Source organism: Nuphar pumila, chromosome 7 (assembly GCF_984573655.1).
Source record: "Nuphar pumila chromosome 7, dmNupPumi1.hap1.1, whole genome shotgun sequence".
Classification (NCBI taxonomy): Eukaryota; Viridiplantae; Streptophyta; class Magnoliopsida; order Nymphaeales; family Nymphaeaceae; genus Nuphar; species Nuphar pumila.
The window spans coordinates 6,797,665-6,822,503 of NC_143255.1; the positions used below are offsets into that span (position 1 = coordinate 6,797,665).

General features: G+C 35.5%; 1 protein-coding gene across 1 annotated transcript; it reads left to right on the forward strand.

The window, feature by feature from the left end:
- The first annotated feature begins 4,763 nt into the window (after nucleotides 1-4,763).
- LOC149831009 (uncharacterized) lies at nucleotides 4,764-8,790 on the forward strand. Its single transcript, XM_090012910.1, has 2 exons — nucleotides 4,764-7,578; nucleotides 8,312-8,790. The coding sequence occupies exons 1-2, from the start codon at nucleotides 4,764-4,766 to the stop codon at nucleotides 8,788-8,790; spliced, it is 3,294 nt and encodes a 1,097-aa protein (XP_089869036.1).
- The last annotated feature ends 16,049 nt before the right edge of the window (nucleotides 8,791-24,839 follow it).

Sequence of the window (24,839 nt, forward strand, 5' to 3'; positions counted from 1 at the left end):
TCGGGTTTACCTAGACCCAACCAGGACCAAACCCTATAAGGTCTGGGTATGGTGATAAATAAGAAGACTCGATTGTGATACAGGTCCGGACTTGAAGGTCCCATTAATACATGGATATGGGTATAGTTTGTGAAATTTTATGCCAGATCTGGGCCTGACCCGAGTTCTGATTAAGACCCACAAATTTTAATGTAAAAATAATAAAAAATATTATTTAACCGGGTATGGCCCAAGTCTCGTTCATGTAGTTCTTATCAGGTCTGGGTATGGTTTCTTTTATAGTAGACCCATGTCCGGACTTGATACCATACCTGAAAATCTGGTCCAAGTTTGGTTTCACCTGCATCCAAACCAAACCAAACCCGACCGGTTGACACCCCTACAAATGAGAGATCGGCTCACCAGCTTTCTCCTCCCAAATAACCATCACCTCAGTATTTTGATTAAATTTAAACCCAAATCCTCAACCCCAAATTTTGTTCGCCTAACCAAATAAACTATCAGTTTACTTTTATCTAAAAAAAATCAATTAGTTTTTTCATTTATTAAAATTTTCTAATTACCTAAAATTTGCTAAAAGCATTCTCTTACTAGCGACAATTTTCCCAAAAATGAATGAAGCTTTCATTACCATGATCACCTACAAAGCAATCCTCTTTGTGTGTGTTACTACTTTAATGATATTAGGGAGTCCAGTTTTTTATACTTTCATTAAAAACATGAGTTCTGAAATATTCTTTTCAGAATAATTGAGACTGTATATATCCAATAAAAGATGGATCTCTAAGTGATGTTTTTCTTAAATTTTATTCATGCAATAAAAGGTTGCACAGAAAAAATGCAGAGGGACATCAAAATCTTCACAATCAAGGAAGTGATTTTGGGTGCTCTTCAATTCAAAAATTGCTTTCAATGTCCCATTGTTCTTTGGCTTGTTCCTTTGACCTACACTTTTTAATGGAACAGCCTAACTATATAGGAACCCTAACATAACTTTGAAAATGCATCTCACTAAAAGGGTGCAAGGGAACCTTTGTCCTCATTATAGTATTTAAACGGGTCTGAGTCGGGTCCAATCTTGTCAGATATATGTAACATAATCTGATTCAAACTTACATTCAGACTCGGATCAATTAAGCCTGTACCAAACCCAGCCTGGATTAGAGAATATACCTAATAGATCTGACATGTGCATATAATGAGAGTTTAGATCTTGTGGGACTTTAAGTCAAACCTAGATTCAGATTCAGACTCACATATCAGAATACTATAAGTGAATCCAAGTTCAATTGGCATTGGGATCTAGTTTTGCTTATGGAATTTGATTAAATTGACTTAGTTTCAAATAGATATCCAACCCGAACCCAAGCAGCTTACATCCCTAGTTCTCAAGCTGCACCCAACCTAAATCCTGGACCAATAAGAAAATAGATCATGGACCCGTAGAAGAAAATATATGGTGTACCACCATAGAAGCATCCCTTATAAGAAATTAAATGGTGGTTATGTACAATAGATGTAACCCACAAATGGTAGATGTAACCATATAGATGTTTGTAGCATGGTTTATTTAATACGATAAAGGGTTTCATCAGGTTTGACAGGTCACAAGATTTCATTTCCTGTGAAAAATCAACGGCTCACAATTCATGACAATAAAGGAGGTGTAGAAATGATATAAAACATCATATTTCAGTCAACTTTAAAGCATGAACATAGTAAAAAAGAGCATGTTAAACATTTGAAGCTTAGATTTATGAAAATCAAGCGTGTACCACCGTAGAAGCACCCTTTAAAAAAATGACCGAATAGAATTTGAAGTCACGTGACAGTCTGCCCAAGTCATGTGACGATTTTCCCTAATGACATAGCCAAGTACATGATTCTGCTCCTGCAACGACAGAGAAAAGATTTATAAAACCATTCACATTTCCCAAAGAAGTTACTTTTGCAGTAGCTAGAAAATACTGATTTTTGTCCTGGAGGTCAATCATTATAAACAGCTCATTTGTGACTGTAAATGAGAACTTTTACCTCCTGACCAGAAAGGAAAATGAAGTCTTGATTTCTTTGGACCTGGGGACAACCTTGAGTAAACAAGTCCTGCCAGCTGCTTGCAGTTACCTGTAAATGGAGAAAACTTCTATTCAAATCTGCACTTTTTATTTCTTTAATTTAAAAAAAAAACTATCTTTTGTGCAACTTGAAACCAACTTGACTTTTGGATCTTCTTGCAGGCCATATGTGTCTCCTCATTGTCAAAAAACTAGAGCTGTGTTATTTTTATAAGAAGTTGGACACCACAACATGTACTTTTCAATAAAAAATTTTATACCCAGAGAAAACAGCATCTCTTTCTTTCTTCTCTTTTTTTTTCTTTTCTAATTAGGGCTTTGAATTGAGCACCAGAGATTTGATTAGGGCTTTGAATAAAAAAAAATTTGATTAGCGCTTTGAATCAAATTGTTTTAATTATGAGTTTTTATATTTAGTTTGATTAGAGTTTCTTATTGATTTGATTAAAAAAAATCCTTTGATTAGGGCTTTTTTTCTTTGATGTTTATTAATTAGGGATTTGAATCAAATATCTTTAATTAGCTCTTTTGATATCTAATTTGATTAGGGTTTTTTTCATTTTAATTATGATTTTTTCTTTGAATTTTTATTAAGGCTTTTGATATTTAATTTGATTAGGATTATTTTTCTTTGATTTTTTATATGAATCAAATTTTTTTAATTATGGATTACAACAACAACAACAACTACGCCTTCATCCCAAAACAATTGGGTTTGGCGATATTTGATTAGGGTTGTTTTCTTTGACTAAGGTTTGAATTAAGGTTTTTTATATTTAATTTTATAGTTTATTTATGGTTTCTTTGATTTTATAGTTTTTTTTCTTGTAGTTTAGGATTTTTTGGTTTATTTATGATTTATTTTATTGTTTTTTAGGGTTTTATGATTTATTTATGGTTTGTTATTTGTATATAAAAATATGAATTCTTTTTTTTCTCAATTTGTCTAAAATTTAAATAATTTTTGGCACTTGAATCCATTTTGAGATCCATATTATGGGTTAAATTTCATAATTTTTTATAAAACTTCCATAATTACATCCAAAGCCACCCAACTTATCTTCTATTTTAAAAAGCACCTTAGTATTTGGTTTATTGCAGTCAACTGCCCACTTTGTTTGAATGACAAGAAAATTTTCATTTAAGGGCCAACCTTTCCCTAATTTCAAATATAACCACACGATTTTGAAATTTCAAATGTGGCCGAAACTTTTCTTGAAAACTGTCAGATGAGGGCCTGCTTTTATTGTTGTCCTTTAACTCAGGTTAAATGATAAGTCAAATTACAATAGTGGCCTTCACCATTAAGAGTTCAAACGGTTTACTTTTGTTTTTATGCACTTTTCATTTTTTTCAAGGATAGTACAAGAAACGAAAAAAGATTTACGTTTTCCAATACATGGATGTTGACATTAGGTCCCTGTTTTGACTGTCTACAAGAAAAGTTCGGTCCATATTTAAATTTTCAAAAATGTGTTGCGGATATTTGGAATTAAGGATAAAACTTTGACCCTTAAATAAATTTTTCCCAAAATGATATCGTGGTCCCTTTTGTTCAGAACAATTCATCTTGGTCTGTCGTTAAACAAGTTGACAAGTAGTGGCGTTTCACTCACATTGTTTAACTAAACAAAAGTCGATTGAATATTTTTAAGATCAAGTATGTGTTTGAAACATAAATTATAAAAGCAGAAGGCTAATACATTTATAAAAAATGTTAGGAAGGTTTTGTAAATATTTGATATATATCAATGGCTGTTCATAAATCTCTCTTTTTTTTTTCATCCAATGCCTTTCCTTTCATTTCACCCTTTGGACGTGAAGGGATCATTGCATGATTGCAATGTGCCGCTGAACCTGATCACCATCCATCTGCTGTTGGGCCTTACTCTGACATGTACAACAGAAGAAGATGGAGGATCATCAGGTGCAGCGACACATTGCATTTGTGCAATGTGATTGCACCTCATCCTGGCTTTTAAATGATCCTCTTTGGCCCACCTTCCCGTCAGGGCCCTTCTCTCTAGGCACAGTCGCTGGCAATGTTAATTAAGATATCATATTTTTATGCTCTCCTGAGTCATTCTTCTTCCTTCTCCATGTGCTCTCTCTCTCTCTCTCTCAGCCACTACACTACGATAGAAAAAATATGGAAGGAACAACACCATCTGCCCATCTTTCTTCAGTCATTTTGTTGTTTAAAACAGCCCTGGCTCACATGCTTCCTCTCCCCATCTGGACTTAAAAGTAACAAAAAAAAAGACCACTGTTACCGCACCTTTCCTTTAATGTGAGAATTAAACTGCCACATCTCTCTCTTAAAAAGTTAAAAGTAACAAAACAAAAAAGAAAGACCACCTATTACCACACCATCCCTTTGTTTAATGTGAGAATTAAACTGCCCCCTCTCTCTATCTATCTATCTCTCAAGTTAGAAAATAAAAACACAGACGAGATAAGGAAACAAACCACATCTTTAATTCCATCACCCCATACACGTCCCACCTCACATGCTCCCTTCAAACAATCAGAAAAGACACTCTCATCTTGTATGAAGTCTCTCTCTCTCTCTCTTGAGCTAGCTGTTTCTTGGATCCAGATACCGTGGGTCTAAAATATATAATGAGAACATGGGTTTCCCCGCCTGGTTCTTCTCAACCTCATCCACCATCTAATGCCCGTAAATCCATGGAAGAGAAGCATGCCCCCCCATCACCTCTGTTCCTTCTCTTCTTTTTTCTTTCAGTAACAGAATTCATGGTCATCCAGGCACTGAACCCAGAGGGACAGACACTTCTAGCATGGAAGCGCAGTCTAAATGGATCAACTGAAAGCCTCAGTGATTGGAATCCTGATGATGTCAACCCCTGCAAATGGTATGGCATCCTCTGCAATGCCAATGGAGATGTGGTCGAGGTGAGTCTGAGGTCTCTCCCTCTTGATGGTCCTTTGCCTTCTGGTTTCTCAGCCTTGACATCTCTCCAAATTTTGGTTCTTTCTGGCACCAACCTCACTGGTTCAATCCCAAGAGAGTTTGGTGACTACTCTCAGTTGATATTTCTTGACCTCAGCAACAATGGTATCAATGGTGCAATCCCACCTGAGATTTGTAGGCTCACAAGGCTAGAAAAACTCTACCTGAATTCAAATTTCTTAGAAGGACCCATCCCTGCAGATATTGGTAACCTCACTAGCCTTTCATGGTTGGTTCTCTATGACAACCAACTGAATGGTGAGCTGCCTTCTAGCATAGGAAACTTGAAGAATTTGATGGTATTCAGAGGAGGTGGGAATGCAAATCTCCAAGGCCCATTGCCTGAAGAGATTGGAAATTGTACCAAGCTCACCATTTTGGGATTGGCTGAGACCAGCATCACTGGTCCCCTGCCTACAACACTTGGCCAACTCAAGAAGCTTCAAAGTCTTGCCATATATACAGCGATGTTGTCAGGTCCAATACCCAAAGAGTTGGCGTCCTGTAGTGAATTGGAGAGCATATATCTCTATGGAAATTCACTGTCTGGTTCAATTCCTAAGGAGTTGGGGAGGCTCCCCAACCTTCAAAACCTCCTTTTGTGGCAGAATAGCTTTGTGGGTACCATCCCCCCTGAAATTGGCAACTGCTCTTCATTGGTTGTTATTGATTTTTCAATGAATGCTCTAACAGGAAGCATCCCTCAAAGTTTTGGAAATTTGAGGAATCTAGAAGAGCTACTTTTGAGTGTCAATCAGATCTCTGGTACTATCCCCTCAAACCTGGTTAATTGCATCGTTCTGACCCATATTGAGATTGATAACAATCAGATTACAGGTCAGATACCTCCAGAGTTAGGAACGTTGAAGAATCTAACTTTGCTTTATTTATGGAAAAACAAACTTGAGGGTAGTATTCCTTCAACACTTGCTGATTGTGAAAGTTTAGAGGCACTTGATCTATCTCAGAATAGCATTGTTGGGTCCATCCCAAAGCAGATATTTGCATTGACAAACCTGACAAAGTTGCTTCTCCTGTCCAATGATCTCTCTGGTCCGATCCCGCCAGAAATTGGTAATTGTACATCACTTGTTCGATTCAGAGCAAGCGGCAACAGGCTCTCTGGACCCATCCCGGCTGAGATGGGAAACTTGACGAAATTGAATTTTCTTGATTTGGGTCAGAACCAATTAATTGGATCGATTCCTCCAGAAATCTCTTCCTGCACAAGCCTTCAATTCCTCGACCTTCATTCGAACAGCCTCACTGGAAACATACCTGAAAGTATAGGCCAATTGGTCGGTCTGCAAGTTATAGATATATCAGGGAACTGTCTCACTGGAGATCTGAATTCGGTACTCGGTTCACTGACCTCTTTGAGCAAACTCATGCTTGGAAACAACAATTTCTCAAGCATGATCCCTGCCAAACTAGGCCAATGTACTAAATTGCAGCTCTTGGATCTTAGTAGCAACAGATTCAGTGGAGAGATTCCACCTGAACTGGGAACACTCCCATCTCTAGAGATCTCATTGAATCTAAGCAAGAACTTTCTCAGAGGCCGAATCCCACGAGAATTCTCTGGCCTTGTCAAGCTTGGAACTCTGGATCTATCATACAACATGCTCACTGGAGATCTCTCTGTGCTCTCAACTCTTCAAAATCTCGTTACACTTAACATGAGCTTCAACAACTTTTCCGGTTCCTTACCAGACACACCTTTCTTCAAGAAGCTCCCGTTAAGTGACCTGACTGGAAATTCAGCACTGTGTGTATCTGGTGACTCATGCACCCACATCTCTTCAGCAGCAAGACCGGGTAAACTAAAATTGGCAATGAGTCTCTTGCTCGGCGCAGCTGCCATGTTACTACTACTAGCAGCATACATACTGATAAAGGTCCGTGCAGGTGTACCCCATGACACCGAGGACCCTGAGATCGCTCCGCCATGGAGCATAACACTTTTTCAGAAGCTGGATGTGTCAATGGACGAAATACTACAGAGTCTCACACCTGCAAACATCATTGGAAGAGGGTGTTCTGGAGTGGTTTACAGAGCATCAGTTGGTGGCAACAGCATAGCAGTAAAGAGGCTATGGCCCAGCAAGAGATGCAGTGAATTGGCCTTTGCCTCTGAGACAAATACATTGGGTTCCATAAGACACAAGAACATAGTGAGACTCCTGGGCTACTGTAGTAACAGAAGTTCAAAGCTTCTGTTGTATGACTACATGCCCAATGGCAGTTTGGCTTCACTGCTGCACAATGAGAATGGCAAAGGTGTGGTGGTAGAATGGGAGATGAGGTACAACATCTTGTTGGGTGCAGCACAAGGGCTGGCCTATTTGCAACATGACTGCATACCAGCCATACTCCATAGAGATGTGAAGTCTAACAATATTCTTTTAGGTCCCAGATATGAGCCTTATTTGGCTGACTTTGGGCTTGCCAAGTTACTGAATGATGATGATATGGGCTACTCTAGATCATCTCCACATCTTGCTGGCTCATATGGGTACATTGCTCCTGGTAAGACAATGAACCTCTCTTCAATTGTGTAATTATTTTGCAGACATTTTTGATAGATTCGAGTGTATAGGTGAGCCTATATGCTAACAGTTTACAGCATTGTTCATGTCCGAAACCAGTGGAATTGGCACCATCTTGAAGGGTGCCATTTCCTTTATCAATATCCAGCATTGCCTTGGCAGGAAAGTATCATGTTTTTATTTTTATGCGATGCCCTTTGTAGCAGCAATGGGGTCAATTTTAGACCTTGTTTGATCCAGAAAATCCATTCTTTTGATTGTGTATCATTCCAGCTCCATTGTCTGGAAACGAGTATGGACACACTGGCCGTGATGGCTGGCTCCTCAACCAGTTTCTAGCCAATGCAACACCGGAATGATGCCAGAAATACTCAAGTGTATCACAGGGCTATGGTACTCGGTGTATGAAAACATTTTCTGATCATTTTCTCATTGAAATATGCATGTGGATTTAGTGATACAAACCCATCCACTTGAAAATTTTCTGGTTGGAGTTATAATTCAATTTAAGTTGTGGAGGCTTATTCACTACATTACTACATCCATTCTTTTAGATTTTTTTTAGGTGATTAATCAGTAAAATTTACACCTCTCTCTCTCCTTTGAGCTAGCTGTGTTTTGCTGCTTAAGCTTAATTTATTAAGTTATTTGGCCAGTGGTTGATGCAAATTGAAGTTTCTTAAATGACCTGGTCTTTTGCAATCATATCGCAGAGTATGCATCCATGTTACGCATTACAGAGAAGAGTGATGTCTACAGCTTTGGAGTAGTCATACTAGAGGTCCTGACGGGGAAACACCCACTTGACCCAGCCTTCCCAGAGGGCCAACATTTGGTTCAGTGGGTGAAGGACCACCTGAGAAACAAGCGTGATGCCATTGAGATATTGGATCCTAAGCTCCGAGGCAGGCCGGACTCGCAGATCCAAGAGATGTTGCAAGCACTTGGCATATCGTTGCTATGCGTTAATAACAATGCTGATGACCGGCCTACCATGAAAGATGCAGCGGCACTGCTCAAGGAGATCCACCATGACTTCCCAGCCGATGCCCGTAAACTTGACGCATATGAGCAATCTCATAATCTTACACCAAAGTACACTGAATCAAGTTGGCTTCATCTACCTCCAGGATCCTCACATTGTCAATTCACATACTCTTCCTCTGCTTCTACTAAGATAAACCTCCACTAAGCAGGGAGAAGATAGAGATTTTCAGCATTATCACCATTCAAGCGATCAACGACAGCCAGCTGGGGCTGTTGATGTCTTGATGATGATGTCATGCAGACAGTCAATGTGTTCCCCACAGTTTGCACAATGAACAGTGGCCAAAGATCACGGTGTTAAGGAAAGGACATGTAAATAAAGGATGAGAAGCCCACATCCATGTGAAGGGGAGGGATTGTTGGGATAGTCATGGATGCATTATTGGGGACGTTTGAAGGCGATGATGGTCTCTGCACCACATGAGTGCACGTGATACATCAGGATGGCAACTGTGGGAAGTGATGGAAGCCGTCAGGTTGCATGAATCCACCTCACTAGGATGGGTCAGACTAGTCTTCATCAACTAAAAAGTTGTAAGACAGGATTTCTCATGATTTCTTTTGGTGGTGCCCATCAAAAGGGGTTCAATTATATAGCCCAGATGCGTTTGGTGCCTCTCTCTCTCTCTCTCTCTCTCTCTCTCTCTCTCTCTCTCTCTCTCTCTCTCTCTATATATATATATATATATATATATATATATATATATATATATATGTTGGTAATTTGTGTAATGAAGAAAGCAAAAAAGAAAAATGTAAACTTGGTGGTGCTCTGTGTGAGAGTGATCAAGGAGTATCGATCCAGTCCTTGACGTAGGATGGGTTCCATCCTACACTCAATCCTTAACAGTCCAATCAACAGCTAGGATCGGTCCACATGTTCACTTGGATGTAGACTAATCGTAGCCTTCCAGATGCTTCAGCTGGATGGCTATGATCGAGATAGGATGAAACCAATCTTATGTCAAAGGACTGGATCCTTTTTGGTGATGGAGCCGAAAGGTATGGTTTCTGGCTTTTATGAATAGTGACCACAAATAATTACTAATTTTTCTATGGCCTATTTAAGTCCAATAGGAACCAGTGATTCGTGACAGAGTAAACCTATCAGAGAGGTTGTGCCAATGTTACTTCGGTTGAATGAGTTGTAAACCAAGAGACTGGAAATCAATTTCTCTGCTGTTAAAACACTCTCATTAGCAGCATTGAAAATGTTGGCAAATGAAGTAGACTGTAATGCAATTAACGTCAGGGAAATGGTAGAAAGATAGTCTGATTGAACCTTTTCCAATAACCCTATCCCTCATCCTGGCCAACCTATACATTATAATTTGCAATTTTTTCAGAGATCCAGACCAAGGCAACGATGCAGGCGAGCTATGCCATATAAACATCGTTAAAAGGACAACTAGCATGCCTTCTTGCACAACTATACAAGGGGACACGACATGGGAGTAAGTTGGAGTGTCCTTGTGGCATAATTGGTGTTTTTCCTTGTTGACAACACTCATTTCTATCAATAAGTTGGTACTATTGTCTCAATAACATCGTTTACGCATTTAGTGGATCATTCAATGCAACCATGTATACTGAAATTACAGATAAATCGGGATGTCATATTGTACTCTTAATGCAATATCCCTATTTGACGCTGTACAAATGGGTGCATCCAAAAAAACCTCCAATACAAAAAGTTCAGAAAAGTTAAAATCTATAAATTTTCATAGTTAACTTTGTGCAGTGCCTTGTATACATCTTAGGTGGGAGAATAGTTCTGTTATGGAAAGAAAGTACCTCTAATTTGAAAAAGTTGCCGAAAATAATAGTACTATATGGCTAATTTGATGTACAACATATTGGTTCATTTTCATAGGATATGACAAAGTTTTTATGCTGGCTGTCACAGGCCTACCGCAACCCTCCTCCTTTATCCGGGCTTGGGACCGGCAGTGTATAACTACACAGGCGGAGTTTATGGCTAATTTGATGTGATTCCCTAAAAATCCTATTGTTTTCGATATTCTTCCGATGTTCAAAATCGCAAATATTTGTCAGTGTTAGGACATTTTTATCCCTCGCAACTGCGAATTTAAGCATTTTTACAATAAAATTATATTGCCCAACGAATATGTCCAACACCCACTTAAATCTGGAATCATAGGTTTTTTATGTGAATTTAGACATCACGAACGAACTCGCATAAATTTATTTTCAAAATCTTGGTGAAACTGAAACCACCAAAATCACAAATATCACACTCTTTTGCATATAATAAACATTTTTGCATAAAAATATTTGCAAAATCTTGTAGAAACTGAAACCACCAAAATCATAAATATCATACAATTTTGCATATAATAAATATTTTTGCATAAAAATATTTGCGAAACATCTCTCATAAATAACATACTTTCGCATATGTCTTGAAAATTCATAAATTTATGTGTGAAACTTTACTTAAAGGGAACTTACAAAATCACAAATATGCTACTTACACATTTGCGAAATTTTTATTATATACGATTTTTCTTAATAGTTGCAATTTTGTCGAATCATATATATATATATATATTCATTTTTGTTTTAAGGTTTTTTCTTCTCGTTTGTGTCTGCAAAGAAGTTCTTTGTAGAACCCTTGTGGCGATTACGACATTTCGAGAAGGTTGTGGTATCATCCTTGTGATCGACTTCCCTATTTTAGGAGGTTGTGGTATCATTCTTGGGATCGACTCTCGTTTAGGGTTTACTATGTTTACAATGTTTTCATAGAAATATATATTATTGTAGATGATTTATGATTGTTTGTTTATCCTTTAATTAATATTTGTTGTTCTTGTGTTGGTGTAATGATGTTAGGGTTCACTTGGCTCAAGCATTAAAAAGGCTAAAGTACACTATTGTGGTTGCTGTAGTCAGTCAATGATAGTATCTTAAAAGGCTAAGGTACACTACCGTAAGTCTGATTACATTAACTAAAAATCTATAGTAGTCTCCAAAAATATTACCTTTAAGAAATGTGTGGCTTTGATATCTTGTAAAACCGGCTATACAACTTTGACCATCTGATATAATTATTCTCCAAATAACCAAGAAATATGGATAGATGTTGAGGATGATGATGTAGAATCGATCTTATTTAGTAGTGATGTTTACTTGAAAGTATGCAAAGTTACTAAATCAATAGTTAATTAGTGGAATGATGTGAATTTCGTGAAAAATGTGCATCTATCTCAGACACCATCTATCAATTTGAGTTCTTCGCCAATTATCCAAGTATCCCAAACAATGAACAATATTAATGTTTTACATGATGAACGGATCACTGCAAAGGATCTAGAACCACATAGACAAACTAGTGCCAGTAATCTTTATTGAAGTAATCTGAATGATATGCAGCCTTCTCGAGCATATGAACAATATTTAGTAGCGATCATGTTGACAATGCAGAATCAGATGATATCGATGATGATGAGTAAAACATGTCGATAAAAAAGGGTGAAAGTGATGAAAGTGATGCACCAATGACATTGGTGAATATGAATCCTTGGTCCTTGTTTAATGGGTTCTCATACAATGAAAAGTAATTGAAAATTATTGAAGCGACGACATCTGATTTGTATGAGCAATTGTGTAATGAAAGACTTAATGATTGTGAACAATTCCAATAGTTATCAATACACGCAAACGATCGAGAAATTGTTTTGAGTAAAAGGTTTAATGATCTCTAGTATTATCAAGAGTTTTTGAAAGATCATGTGATCAGGAATAACTATAAAGCAAAATTCTTAAAGAGCTGCAATAACAAAGTCATTATTGTATGCATGAGGAAGAACACGCATATAACAGTTGATTGTTACTGAAAGATTCACTGAACAAAAGTATATGAAACAAGTTTTTTTCAAGTGAAGAAGTATGATAGCAAGCATACATGTGGTGGATCACTGGGCAACCTTGTAGTGGAGAACGTGTCTTCCAAGTGGATTTCAAGTATTATTTACAAACGCATGCACGATAACTCAAAAATAACTCTAAGAAAATCATGAATGACATCAGTCGCGAGGAAGGTGTAGAGGTTACTTACAAACAAACATGCCATAGACGAGAACACACTAAGGCTGAATTATATGGTTCATTCAAACAGTCCTTCAAGATGCTTCCCCCTTATTTGGATCATCTGATGAATGCTAACCGAGGATCGCTAGGGTATATTAAGATCGATCAAAAAGATCAATTTAAGTACATATTCTTATTTTTTAGCCAAGCATTGATGGATTTTTGAAAGGATATCTCTCGTTCTTATGGTAGATGACATATTCCTAAAAGAAAGATATGTAGATATATTGTTGTCAGTTCATAGTATTAATCCTTATAGTGAGATATTTTTGGTAATATTTGCACTCGTTGATAAGGAGTCCAAAGATTCATGGTTATGGTTTTTAGAAGTATTAATGCATAAATTCATACACTTCGATGAGTTTAGAAAGAGGGGAGTATTAACAGTTATCTCAAATAGACATTCATGTTTAAATAATAGTGTCCCTCAAACATGGCCTACATGTTATGTTGGATTTTGCATGAAGTATTTGATGAAGAACTTTTCAAATAAATTTGGTTCACCACTCAATGCACTTTGGTGAAGTGCAACTCGAGTAGCCATAAAACAACAATATAATTATTTTCTTGACAAAGTTAAGGAACAAAGTACATACGCATACAATTATATTGCCACTGACGTGCATCCAAAATATTGGTCTAACAGTCACTTTCAAGCAAAAATATATATTGCTTAACATCTAATATAGCAGAGAGATTCGATTTATAGATGCTCACCATACATGATAAGCTCTTAATTCCACTTATTGAAAAACTTCATCTCTTGCTGATGAAACTTTTTAAGAAAAGAATGATTGCGGGGCAGCATATGATAGGCGTTGTGGTGTTGAAGGTCAAAGAAAAGCTAAAGAAACTGAAAAAAAGGTACAACAAATATGTGTGCATGTAGTACATTGCCTCCAACAACAGTACAAAGCCCGCAATCGATCTCACGATTACAATGTTGATATTCAGAGGCACTTATGCTCTCGAGAAGAGTGGCAGGTGTGAACACCCTAAAATTTTCAAAATCTTTTAAAAATCCCTTTTTCGCCCCTGACTCCAGTTGTTTGGGTAATTGAGTCAATTTTAAATGTAAATTCCATTTTATTTTTAAAGTTTTACTGAAATTAAATCCATTTCATATATCTGACTTAATTTCGTATCCGGATCCAGATAAAAGATCCAAATTTGAGCTTCGTTATCCAATTTTAAATCAAATTATCCAATTTTACCAAAATAACTTTCGTAAAGCTCAGACAGTTTGTCTGGTATCCGTTTGGATCCATCGCGTTATAATCCTCAATTCGGGGTTTAAAACTCGAATATTTTCTCAAAACCTGGGTCCAAACCCATTTTCTGAAGAAATTTTCCTAAAATAGCCTTGAATTCTCAGAAAAACACTCCTTTGTAAATATTTCTCAAAAACACAAAAAAATTAGTTTAAAATCTTTGTTTTTTCATAAATTTTAGGGCTTTATTTCAAAAAAACCAAAAAAAATATAAAAAAGGAAGAAAAGAACAAAAAAATAAAAAAATAGAAAAGATAAAAATAGTTTTGAGAATATACTTTTTCCAAAAAACCCCTTTTGAAAATTGTTTTTATAGAGAACCACTTTTTTAGAAAATTCGTGAAAGGAGCCCTTTTTTTACAAAATCTTGAAAGTAAAAGGGGGGCCCATCGAAAAATCCTTTTTAGGGTTTTCTCGATAGAAAACCCTACGCAAGAGAAGAGATGGCGAGGACAGCGCCTCTCTCCCTCTCCTTCTCTCGCATCTCGGCCTTCCGGAAACTCCCTCCTTCACGAAGCTTCCACCAAACCACCCATCGCGCAACCAACCCTCAGATCACCTTCCATCACGCCTTCTCTTTCCTCCTTCATCCATCCCCCAACCGAATCCCTCTCGAACTCTCCTCTTCCTCTTTAAAAGGGGATCACGCAGGAGAAGCACCCCATCCATCTTCTACCCTTTCACGCTTCTTCTCCTTTCTCTCGATCACCCGTTCTCACCCCTCATGTGCTCTTCACATCTTCCTCAGATCTTCTTTTTCCTTTCCTGTTAATTTCTCCTGAAGCCTCTCATCTGATAGACCGGAAGATTTCTCAGTTCCAATAAAAACAGTCAGAGGTAAGTAGCCCATCTTTTCCTTTTCTTTCACATTGATTATTTTTGTTATTAATTTGTCGTATTTCAGTTTTTCTTCCCCTTTAATCTTGATTTTGTTTATAGAAACTTTTACATTACCATTCAGATTTTTTGTTGTTTTTCAAAATTTTTTTTATTACCAAAATGCATTGAAGGTGGGATCGACCTGCATATAGCAGGATCGACCCACCCTATGCGACATCAATGGAATGATCATTCCAACAAATTTTTTTTTAAGTTTCTTTGATCCTTTGATCGAACATTTGTTTATACTTCATCTTCCCATTTTGTTCTCATTATCTGTTGACATATAATTTCCCATTCATATTTCTTTTCTTTCCTTTTTTTTCCTTTGATTTTCGGTTTGCATTTCTTTCTTTTTTCTTTTTTTTTTCTTTCTCTGTTGTTTTTTATTTTAGTGTGATTTTCCTTTTCTTACTTCAATCGTTATGTAGCTGATCCTCAATTCCTTTTTGCTAATCCATTATTGCTTTGGTTTGCATTCTTTATTACGACATGCTTGCATCGGTTCATTAGATTGCTTTTCTTTTATTTCTTTACTATGATTTATGTCTTTCTTGTCTTGTAATTTCATTTGATATAACTTACCACTTTGTCAAGCTTATCTCATTGGTGTAATGATCTCCCATTGACCCTACATATTACCCTTGTTCATTAGGTATGTTTGCATCATGAAGTCCCCATGCTTCAGTATCACGCAAGTTTGTTTGTTTTTTTTTTTTTAGAGCTCACCGTATCTCCCTCTCCCCTTCTTGGTGGTGATCTCTGCACTACTCAAGACTGGTAGCACTGTGGCTGGGGTCAAGCTTCAATAGGTGTCTCGGTTTTTGCTTAATTAGCAATGTCTTTTGGGTTCTTCACTCAATCCTCACACCCTCTTCATTAACACTACGTTAGTGGTTCATTTACTTCCTTTGCACAATATTCACAAATGCCATTACATTCCATAGCAACGAGCCGTATCCATTAGGTTCCTCTTCCATTATCAGTTAGATGGATTTCTGATCCTCATTGTATTTTGATTTTCATATTTGATATTTCTTCCTTTCATTTTTGTTTTGTTCCATTATCCATTCTCCATAAGCTACTAAATTCTATCGTCTGCAGTCATATTTCTCTTACTTTATGTCTGTTTCATCAACTAACTTTGGTTATTAGTCTTGTTGTTATATTTCTTCTCATTTAGATATGATTCTTTCATTCTTGCTTTGTCCATCTCCTCATTTTTGTTGATTACAGGTCATAAGAGCATTCGGAATCTGTTTAATTTTGCTTGTGTTTTCATAAAACGTAGCCCCTTTTGCCTCTTACACCCTCAATACTGTCAAAATTTTGAGTACCTAAGCCCAATATAGGCCTCTTGTGATACACCTGTAACCTATCGGTTGATATGCTAGCAGCATATCACCCAAACTCCATTAGCAACACAAGGTTCAATGGTCGTGTGTCACCAAGTGCTAAGGACAACCAATTTCGCAGTTCTCCTTTTCACATAATAAGTGTGTGGTGACCTATCTCAGCGCAATAAAAAGAAAAGAAAAGAAGAAGGGGAAAATTTTATCAGTATATCGTGTGCATGGGACAGTAGGTGAATCTTTTATTCACGAATCAAGATATAAACCCGAAGTCTCATTATTGGGGGACGTCCAGAAGCCCTCAACCACTTTGATCGTGATGCAGTTATAACAATTGTCCTGAAAGTTCTTATTTGCAGGTATATTTTGGATTCCTCAAAAAAAAAGGGGGGGTTATTGGTCTGTTCTGATGAGGAAAATCTTTCTTGTGTTAATATTTTATGCATCCCTGGGCCCAATAGTTGGGAAAGTATTTGTTGTTCAGCCTTCAGCATAATATTTACTGGTTTGAAAAGAGGCTCAGCTCTCTGAAAAGTTCTGAAGAGGTAAGAAGAACCTTGCTATCTTTTTATTTCATATGCATTGAATGACCATTAAAATAATTGCATTCCACATTTTTTTTTAGTATCTTCATATACATCCACCTCTTGCATTTCACCTGCTGGTTACCCGCACAATCATTGTAGTAGCATTACTCACCTCTACTCATCCCTACTACGTCAGGACCCCTTTTTGCAGATTTTTTTTTTATTGATTATGTTGATTCTCTTTATTTTCTAAGATTATAATTGTTTTGTTGACTTACTTCATGATTTGAATTCTTACACATGTGCCTATAGTCATCTCTGTAGTTATAATAAATTTTCTGTTTATATCTGCCTTCGTTGCTTTCTATTTTTCCTGCTATTAATTGCCCCCTTTGCTTTATCATATATATATCAGTTGCCAAGGATGTGTCTGTTAACTAAATTCTGGATGTCTACGTTGGTGTTGCATTGCAAAACCCCCATTAACACCAGCTCCGCTCCTATAAATATTGTTGTTACCATCTTTGATCACTATTTCTTTGTACATCTATATTGTTGCATCTACCGCAGCTCCTATGTGTCACTGTCTAACCCCATGCACAAACCCATTGTATTGGCCCACTTGTTGTAGCTTCATCCTATACCCTCACTTATGCACTTGCATTCCTGCAAAACGCATTGTTCACAATGCTCTTCACGCACCAAATGCTGTCATAAGTGCAGAATACATCATCTCACTGCTGCCACCTTCACTCATCCACCTGTTATACCATTGTCATTCCCAGCTGTACTTTTTCTCCAATACCATCAATTCACCTCTTCATCATAACAAATAATTTCTCTTTCACAATCAATCTCATGTAATTAAGCCTAAGGATAACATTAAAATAGCATCTAAAATACACAGGCTTACAACAATGCTTGTTGTGGCCTTCACCTTAGCATTTATAGTCGTAACAAGCATTGCTATGGCCCTCGGTTGCCTGTAGCAGTGCCTAGACTCGTTGTGGTTATTCTTTTAGGGTATCTACAACATCGCTCAGCATTGTTGTGATTCTCATATATACACAGCCGCGCCAATACTGACATGGCTTCCATTTTGGCGCCTTTAGTAGTGTTTAAATCTGTTGTGACCCTCCTGTGTATGCAATAGTGTCAAAACACTAAAACCAATGGTCACCACTTACTGCACTGATATCCCACCACTACCCACGGTTGATTTTTGGCACGCCTTCATATTTGATATCTTCACCATACATATCCATCATTGTGCCATGGCATTTAGAAATTTTCTGTGCATTTCCTCACTAGGCTAAAGCATCATATAGCTGCATTTTTTTTTTACTAAATTCGTGCATTTGGACCTCTCATATCTATTTCTAATTTGGCATGAGAATGGTGATTTGCATATGCATTTCTCTAATGGAGTAGGTAGACTTATGCAATGGTATTTTGGTATGACATCTTCCATTTACCTTGTGCTAACTTTTTTTTTCTTTAGAAAGTTGATGGAAAATGTTATTTCTCTTGATTAGATTAAGAAAATTTGTAAAAAATCCAAGTTGTAATAGTCGGATGCTAATGAGAAGATTACATTCCTATCTTAGATAGAATGAATGAGCATTGTAAATATCATGAATTGCTTGTTTTCATGCATTTTTTTTGCCTTTATCTCTTAAATTTTCACAAATGGGAATACGAATGGCACGTGCACCATTTCGCAAGAGGTAAATTAATTCTAAGTTGATGATTTACATCAATGGCCATAGTCAAGATGTAAACAAAACTTAGGATTTTTATCTTTTATGAAATAACACCGGATCCACACTGGATCCGTTTTCAAAATTCATCATATTTTTCTTAAATATTTTCTTTTTTTATCAAAATTTAACTTAAAATTAACTCAAAATATATACCAATGGCCATAGTCAAGGTATACTGAGAGTTAATTTTATTTTAAATTCTATAAAAGCACCAAATATAATTTATTCTTCTCTTTGAATTTAAATATAGATTATTATATAATACATTCAATGACCATAGTCAGGGATGTATTATATCTTCAATCTTGTTTTAATTCATTTAAAGAATGGAATTGTTTTTCAAAATCCAATTTCAAGGTTCTTTAACTTCATTCATCATTTAGGATAGAACAACATCACATTTTCAAAATTCTTTTTCATAAAAAAATCCAAGTGATTTCCTTCAGATATCTTCTTCACTTCCCAAATCAATTTTCAACTCTTGTAAATTCAAATATCATTTTCAAATTCTAAATTCGAAGTCCAACTTGACTTTGAAATTTGTTTGTACATCCAAAATTCAAATTCAAATTCATTTTTTATTTAAAACTCCAATCAAATTCAAAGTTCAATTTTATTCTGAGATTCTTGATTCATCTTCTAAATTCCAAAATTCAAGTTTTCAAATTTAAAGTCCAATTTGACTTTGAAATTCATTTATATGTTCAGAGTTCAAAATCTCAAATCAAAATTCCAAGTCCAAAGATAGATCCTAATCTCAACTTGGATCCAGATTTCCAAGTATAAATCTTCATTCTTTGGATCTCAGATCATAGATCCAAAATTCATTCTAGGATCTCGAACCTGATTCTATTCTAGATCTCATACTTCAGATCCAGAATCCAATTCTCACTTTTGGATCTCAGACTTTAGATTCGATTCTATTTTAGGATCCAGAATTCAACTCCCATCATTAGATCTCAGGCTTCAAATCCACAATCCATTTAGGATCAAGAATTCAACTTTCATTTTGGATCTCAGACTTCAGATCCAAATCCATTTTTAGGATCCAGAATCCAATTCCACTTTGGATCTCAGACTTCAAAATCCAATTCCATTTTCAGATCTTATCTGAACTTCTTAAATTCATTTCTATTTGGATTTCTCAAAATTCATCCTGATTTCAAATCTTAAATTCAATTCCATTTTCAAATTTTATCTCTTCTCCTAAATCTAAGTTCAAAGTCCATCTTCTAAACTTTGAAAATCTCCTTTCTTTCCCTTTTATCTCAGTTTTAAATCATTCTCTTTCCAAAATCAAGATTTATTTTTCCAAGCTCTGATTATTCCAAAAACTTAGAACTCCTTTGATCTATCTCAATTTCTAAGTTAGAATTTATCATTCGAAAACCATTTCTTCACTCCATTATCAAAATCATCTCAGAAATACTTGGAAATTTTCAAAAACATCTTTCAAAAGAGCATACATCCTTGCATTGCACAAGCATGATTCTTTGTGCATTTAGAGTTAGAATAATTTCTTAGATAATATTTAGGCAAAGCAAAAAGCATAAATTTGATCCTTGGTTCAATTACCCCTGTAAAGGCGCCAGGAACGGTCGAACCTCGTACCGACGAGCGAATCCCATTTCTCTAATTTTTCCCGCAATATTTTCAAAACGGAGGCGAGTAATTTTCAAAATATTTTCAAATCAAGGTCAAGTGAGACCCCGCAAAAGAGTTCCTCTTCTCTTCTTTCTTTTCTTTTCTCTTCTCTCTTCTTTTCTGTCTTTTATTTTTCTCCCCTCAAAAAGGAGGAAAATAGAGGTTAGAAAGGAAAAAGAGAAGGAAGAGAGAGAAACCACAAGAGAGGAAAAATTTTGCGATGATCACAGCAGGTTAGTGGGATTTCTTATGAACATGTGATCACATGCATTTTATATGAGAGCAACCTACTAGAGGATTACTACAATAAGTAGTTCAAAGTTAAATTGTATCGAGCTGCATATAATCAATATTCATTCTTCCTAATAGCGGATAATATGGCACACAATGCTCTACCTACTTGTATAGTTGTTTATCTACCAAATGTGGTTTACAAAGCAGGGCGACCTAAGGTTAATAGACAAAGAACAAAACACAATAATGTTGTGACATACAAGTGCAGTATATGTGGTAAGGTTGGCCACAACAGGCGACACCATGAATAACAGTATGTATATATATCCAGTGTTTAATGAATTGCTTCTTTGTGTGCATATCTAGTGTTTTTTAATTAATTGCTTCTTTGTGTGCATATTCAGTGTTTTTAATTAATTGCTTCTTTATGTGCATATCTAGTGTTTTTTAATTAATTGCTTTTTATGTGTATATCTAGTAGTTTTTAATTAGTTGTTTCTTTATGTATATATTTAGATAGTTCAAGATATATGGCCATATATGTTCTTATAAAAGAAAGTAATTCAAAGAGCCTCGAGTTTCAAAGAGCAAAGAACAACCGGTCGTACATAAGGTATAAGCAATATCATGAATCATGTGTGTATATTTGATATTAATCATATATAATTTATTTTATTGTTAAGAACAGGTTAATGAGAAAGAAAAAAACTATAGAAGAGAGCACCCTAGAGCCGAAAGAGTATGTGTTTGGCAAAGAAACTCTCTTGGCAAGTGGCGTAAGTGTTAGTCTTGCATGTTAATTTGTTTGCTTTTTTGTTACATTTGCACATAATTTTGTTTGTTTGTTACCACACTTGATTTATTATATAGCATCTAGCAAGATTTGTAGAAAGAATCCAAGTGGCTCACAACGAGGATAGAAAAAGAGACAACTTGCCGAAGACCCTTTACCTTATCCCGTATTTCTCTATGATTATAAAAATGATGGTTATATTGTTTTACTACCAATTAATATAAACTAATTGGTAAACCTTTTGCATTCATAGTAAATGGTTGCAACTAAAGGGCAAAAAGGTGGGGCAACTGACTGCTTGGAGAGAAACGACTTGCCGTATCATTTTTTTATATTAAAAAGGTATGTTTTTATATAACTTTGCATACTTACAAATAATTTTTTATGTACACAATGACGTTACACTAGATTTATGTTGTAGTTTTTAATTTCTTTCAATTGGGGCAACGAGTAGTGGGGTCTTTGGAAAATGAACATGAAGGAAAAGGACTTCAAGCATTACAATTTCACGCTAAACACATATTTAGTAGATAAAAACCTCAAACAAATAGTATAATAACATAACTTACTCAATAATGTACTCATTTTTTTATATATGTTTGTTATCTTTTTTTTTGTATATTTGTTATCTCTTTTTTGTGCATATGTATTGCACGGTTTTTTTTAGCACAATTTGGGTTTGACTGTTATAAAGATTGGACGACACATATGATCGAGGGTATTCCTCAACAAGAAAATGAGTAATTACTTTATATTTGTTTTTTAATTTATTTCGTACATGTGCATATTTTTCACTTAGTATTTTCTTATTTTATAGGTATGATTGTGGTATATTTGTCATACAGTATATGCAATACTTGGGCAAAAACTAGATATTGAACTTCATGCATATATGTATTTATATGACAGTTGTTTACCACTTTAAGATTTTTGTTGTAGTTAGTTGTTTACTAATAAAAGGTTATTTTCAGCAAGATGTCACAGATATAAAGAATTGTATGATAAAGTGGGGACATCGGTTAGAAAGGTGTCAGAAGAGTTTGTCTGGCTAACTGAGTTGTGGACAATTATGCACCTTTGTAATAGATCAAGTTAAACTTATATTTGTAATTGGATGGATCAAGTTAAACTTTATAATTGAATAAATCAAGTTAAACTTTGACTACAACTTTGTAATGAAGCCCATGTATTTAATGTAACTTTGTAATTGTTAAAATTTAAGTTATCTAATTTTGTGCAAACCAACATTATTTAGTTTTATGTTAATCATATTGTCCGTTTTTTGCAATTGTTAATGGATAAACAGTTTTACAAAACCGTCTAATTTTTGCCGATCAGTAGAATTTTCACAAATATATTTCATGAGATTTCAGAACATATATGCAAACAAGTATGATATGCGCAAATAAGTTGAAAATAGTTATTGAAAGTAATAGCCGAAAGAGAAGTATGTTATGGGCCACTTGTAATATCGCGTATTTTCGCACTTAGTCATTTTATGATCTTTCAAAAATTTGGCTAAGTATAGAAGAAAATTCATTTGGACCTCGTTATTAGATCGATGTTTTTTAGTCTGAGCCTAGCCCAAGTCTCATCGACAAGGTCGAGACGAGCCAATTGAATTGTAAGAAAGAGTTTTATTTTCGACCTTTAAATTTGAGCAAAATTTGGGCTATTTTTTAAAAAAAATCAGAATTTGATATTTGTGTAATATGTCGTTGGATGTGTCTCGAAATGTCGAGCACAACTGTATGTTACTTTTTCGAATTTGAGTTCCGATTAGCCCAAAAATCGCATTTTTAAAGAAAAGGAGTAATTTATCAAACTAGATCCGGAGTTGGATCGAATTGGATTCAATGCTTATGATCCAAATTAATATAGATTTGGACCTTATCCAAGACCCATATTAATTTGGATTTGATCCAGATCATAATTCAATTTTGTTTTGGATTTGGATTTGGATTTTGGATCTGAATCCAGATTCAAATATGTGTCCAATGAAAATCTAGCTTTAAATTCAGTTTAAAGCTTTAAACTAAAGTTAGATGGAGTTAAGAAGACCCCTAAAGTAATTAAACTATTTTTGAAATTTTAAAACTATTTAATTAATTGTTAAATTATTAATAATTAAATAGTTTTTATCAATTTCAAATTTTTATTATATGAGTGATTTTGGACTTCTTAAAAGAGTCATTGTACATGCCTAGAAGGCTAAAGAAAATTTTAGAAAGACTTTTAAAGAAATTGGAAACTTCGAAAAAAATAAAAAATAAGAGAGTTTTAAGAATTTTGGAAAAGAGAATGTGAGAGTCCTCAAAAGAGAAAACTCTCCTTCTCCAGCCCATCTAGAGAGGGTTGGAGATGGGGGGGGGCATCACCCCCCCCCCCCTCCTCTTGGTTATTTAAGTTCAAAAAAAAATAAAGGAAAGAAAAAGAGAAAGAAAGAAAGAAGGAAATGAAAAAGGAGAAAAAGAGAGGGAGAAGGAGGAAGAAGAGGAGGTGGAGGTCTACTTCAGCCCTCCACCCATGTTTTTCAACCTCCACCTTTATTTTTTCTTCATTGTTTATTCAAAGTATGGGTTTCCTCTCTTGAATCAACTGAGAAATTGATATATATGGATTTTCATGCAATAATTTGATGGAAATCCATGGAAAAAGTGTTTATATTTATGTTTTCGCAAAAATACATGGAGAATGCATGAATCTTTCTCCGTGGTTGTATTCTTGATTATTTTCGTTCTTTTATGAAATAAAATTATGTACATACTAAAACAGATTTTTTATTGGTAGTAGATGTGCTTATTTAGAGGTCTCTTTTGGTGGATATTGATTTCCATGGATGTAATTTTTGTTCTTTTCATTGTTTCAAAAATAAAAATTTTGTACATGTTTGTTCTATGTTAAAACATAATTATATTCATGGTAGCGATAGCTTGAGATATGTTTCTTTCACACTAATGAATGGTACATGATATGTAACGTTTGATGTAAGCATGCTAAGAATGAATACATTTCATGAAAGCATGCTAAGTTTGAATGCAGATGGTTATACATCATGCTCATGTGTATGTATATCTACATAGGAATGCATATTGGATACATAGTGCTGCATGTTTAAGTCATAATCTGTCCAAGTCTGTCGTGACTCCATACATGTTTTTATCTTCTAACTGTGATGTTCATTTAAGGGAAAGCGAAGAGCACAAGAGGCTCAAGCTTGACTTGATAAATGCTTAGCTTGAGCTTTGCTCATATCAACTGAGCCTGAGCACATGAGGTTTGTTATATTAAAGCGGTTGATCTCAAGCTTGAGCTTAGGTTCATTTAGAGATCGATAGGCATATTGTTCATTTTATTTTTGTCGTTGAACATGCTTGATCTGAGTGGAGTTAGGGCTAAATACCGAGCATGTAATTTCAATCCCTGTTGAGAGACCATAAGCCATATCTAATTTCTTAGGGCAATGACCTATAAAGAAAATAAATTTTTGGTTAGTCTGCAGTCTGGCCAACTCAAGCCAGACTGAGACTCAAGATCGCAGGATTTGCCAGACTGAATGGGCAGCAGGCTATCCACACAAAAAAATATGCATGCTTGTTATATGTTTGATTTATGTGA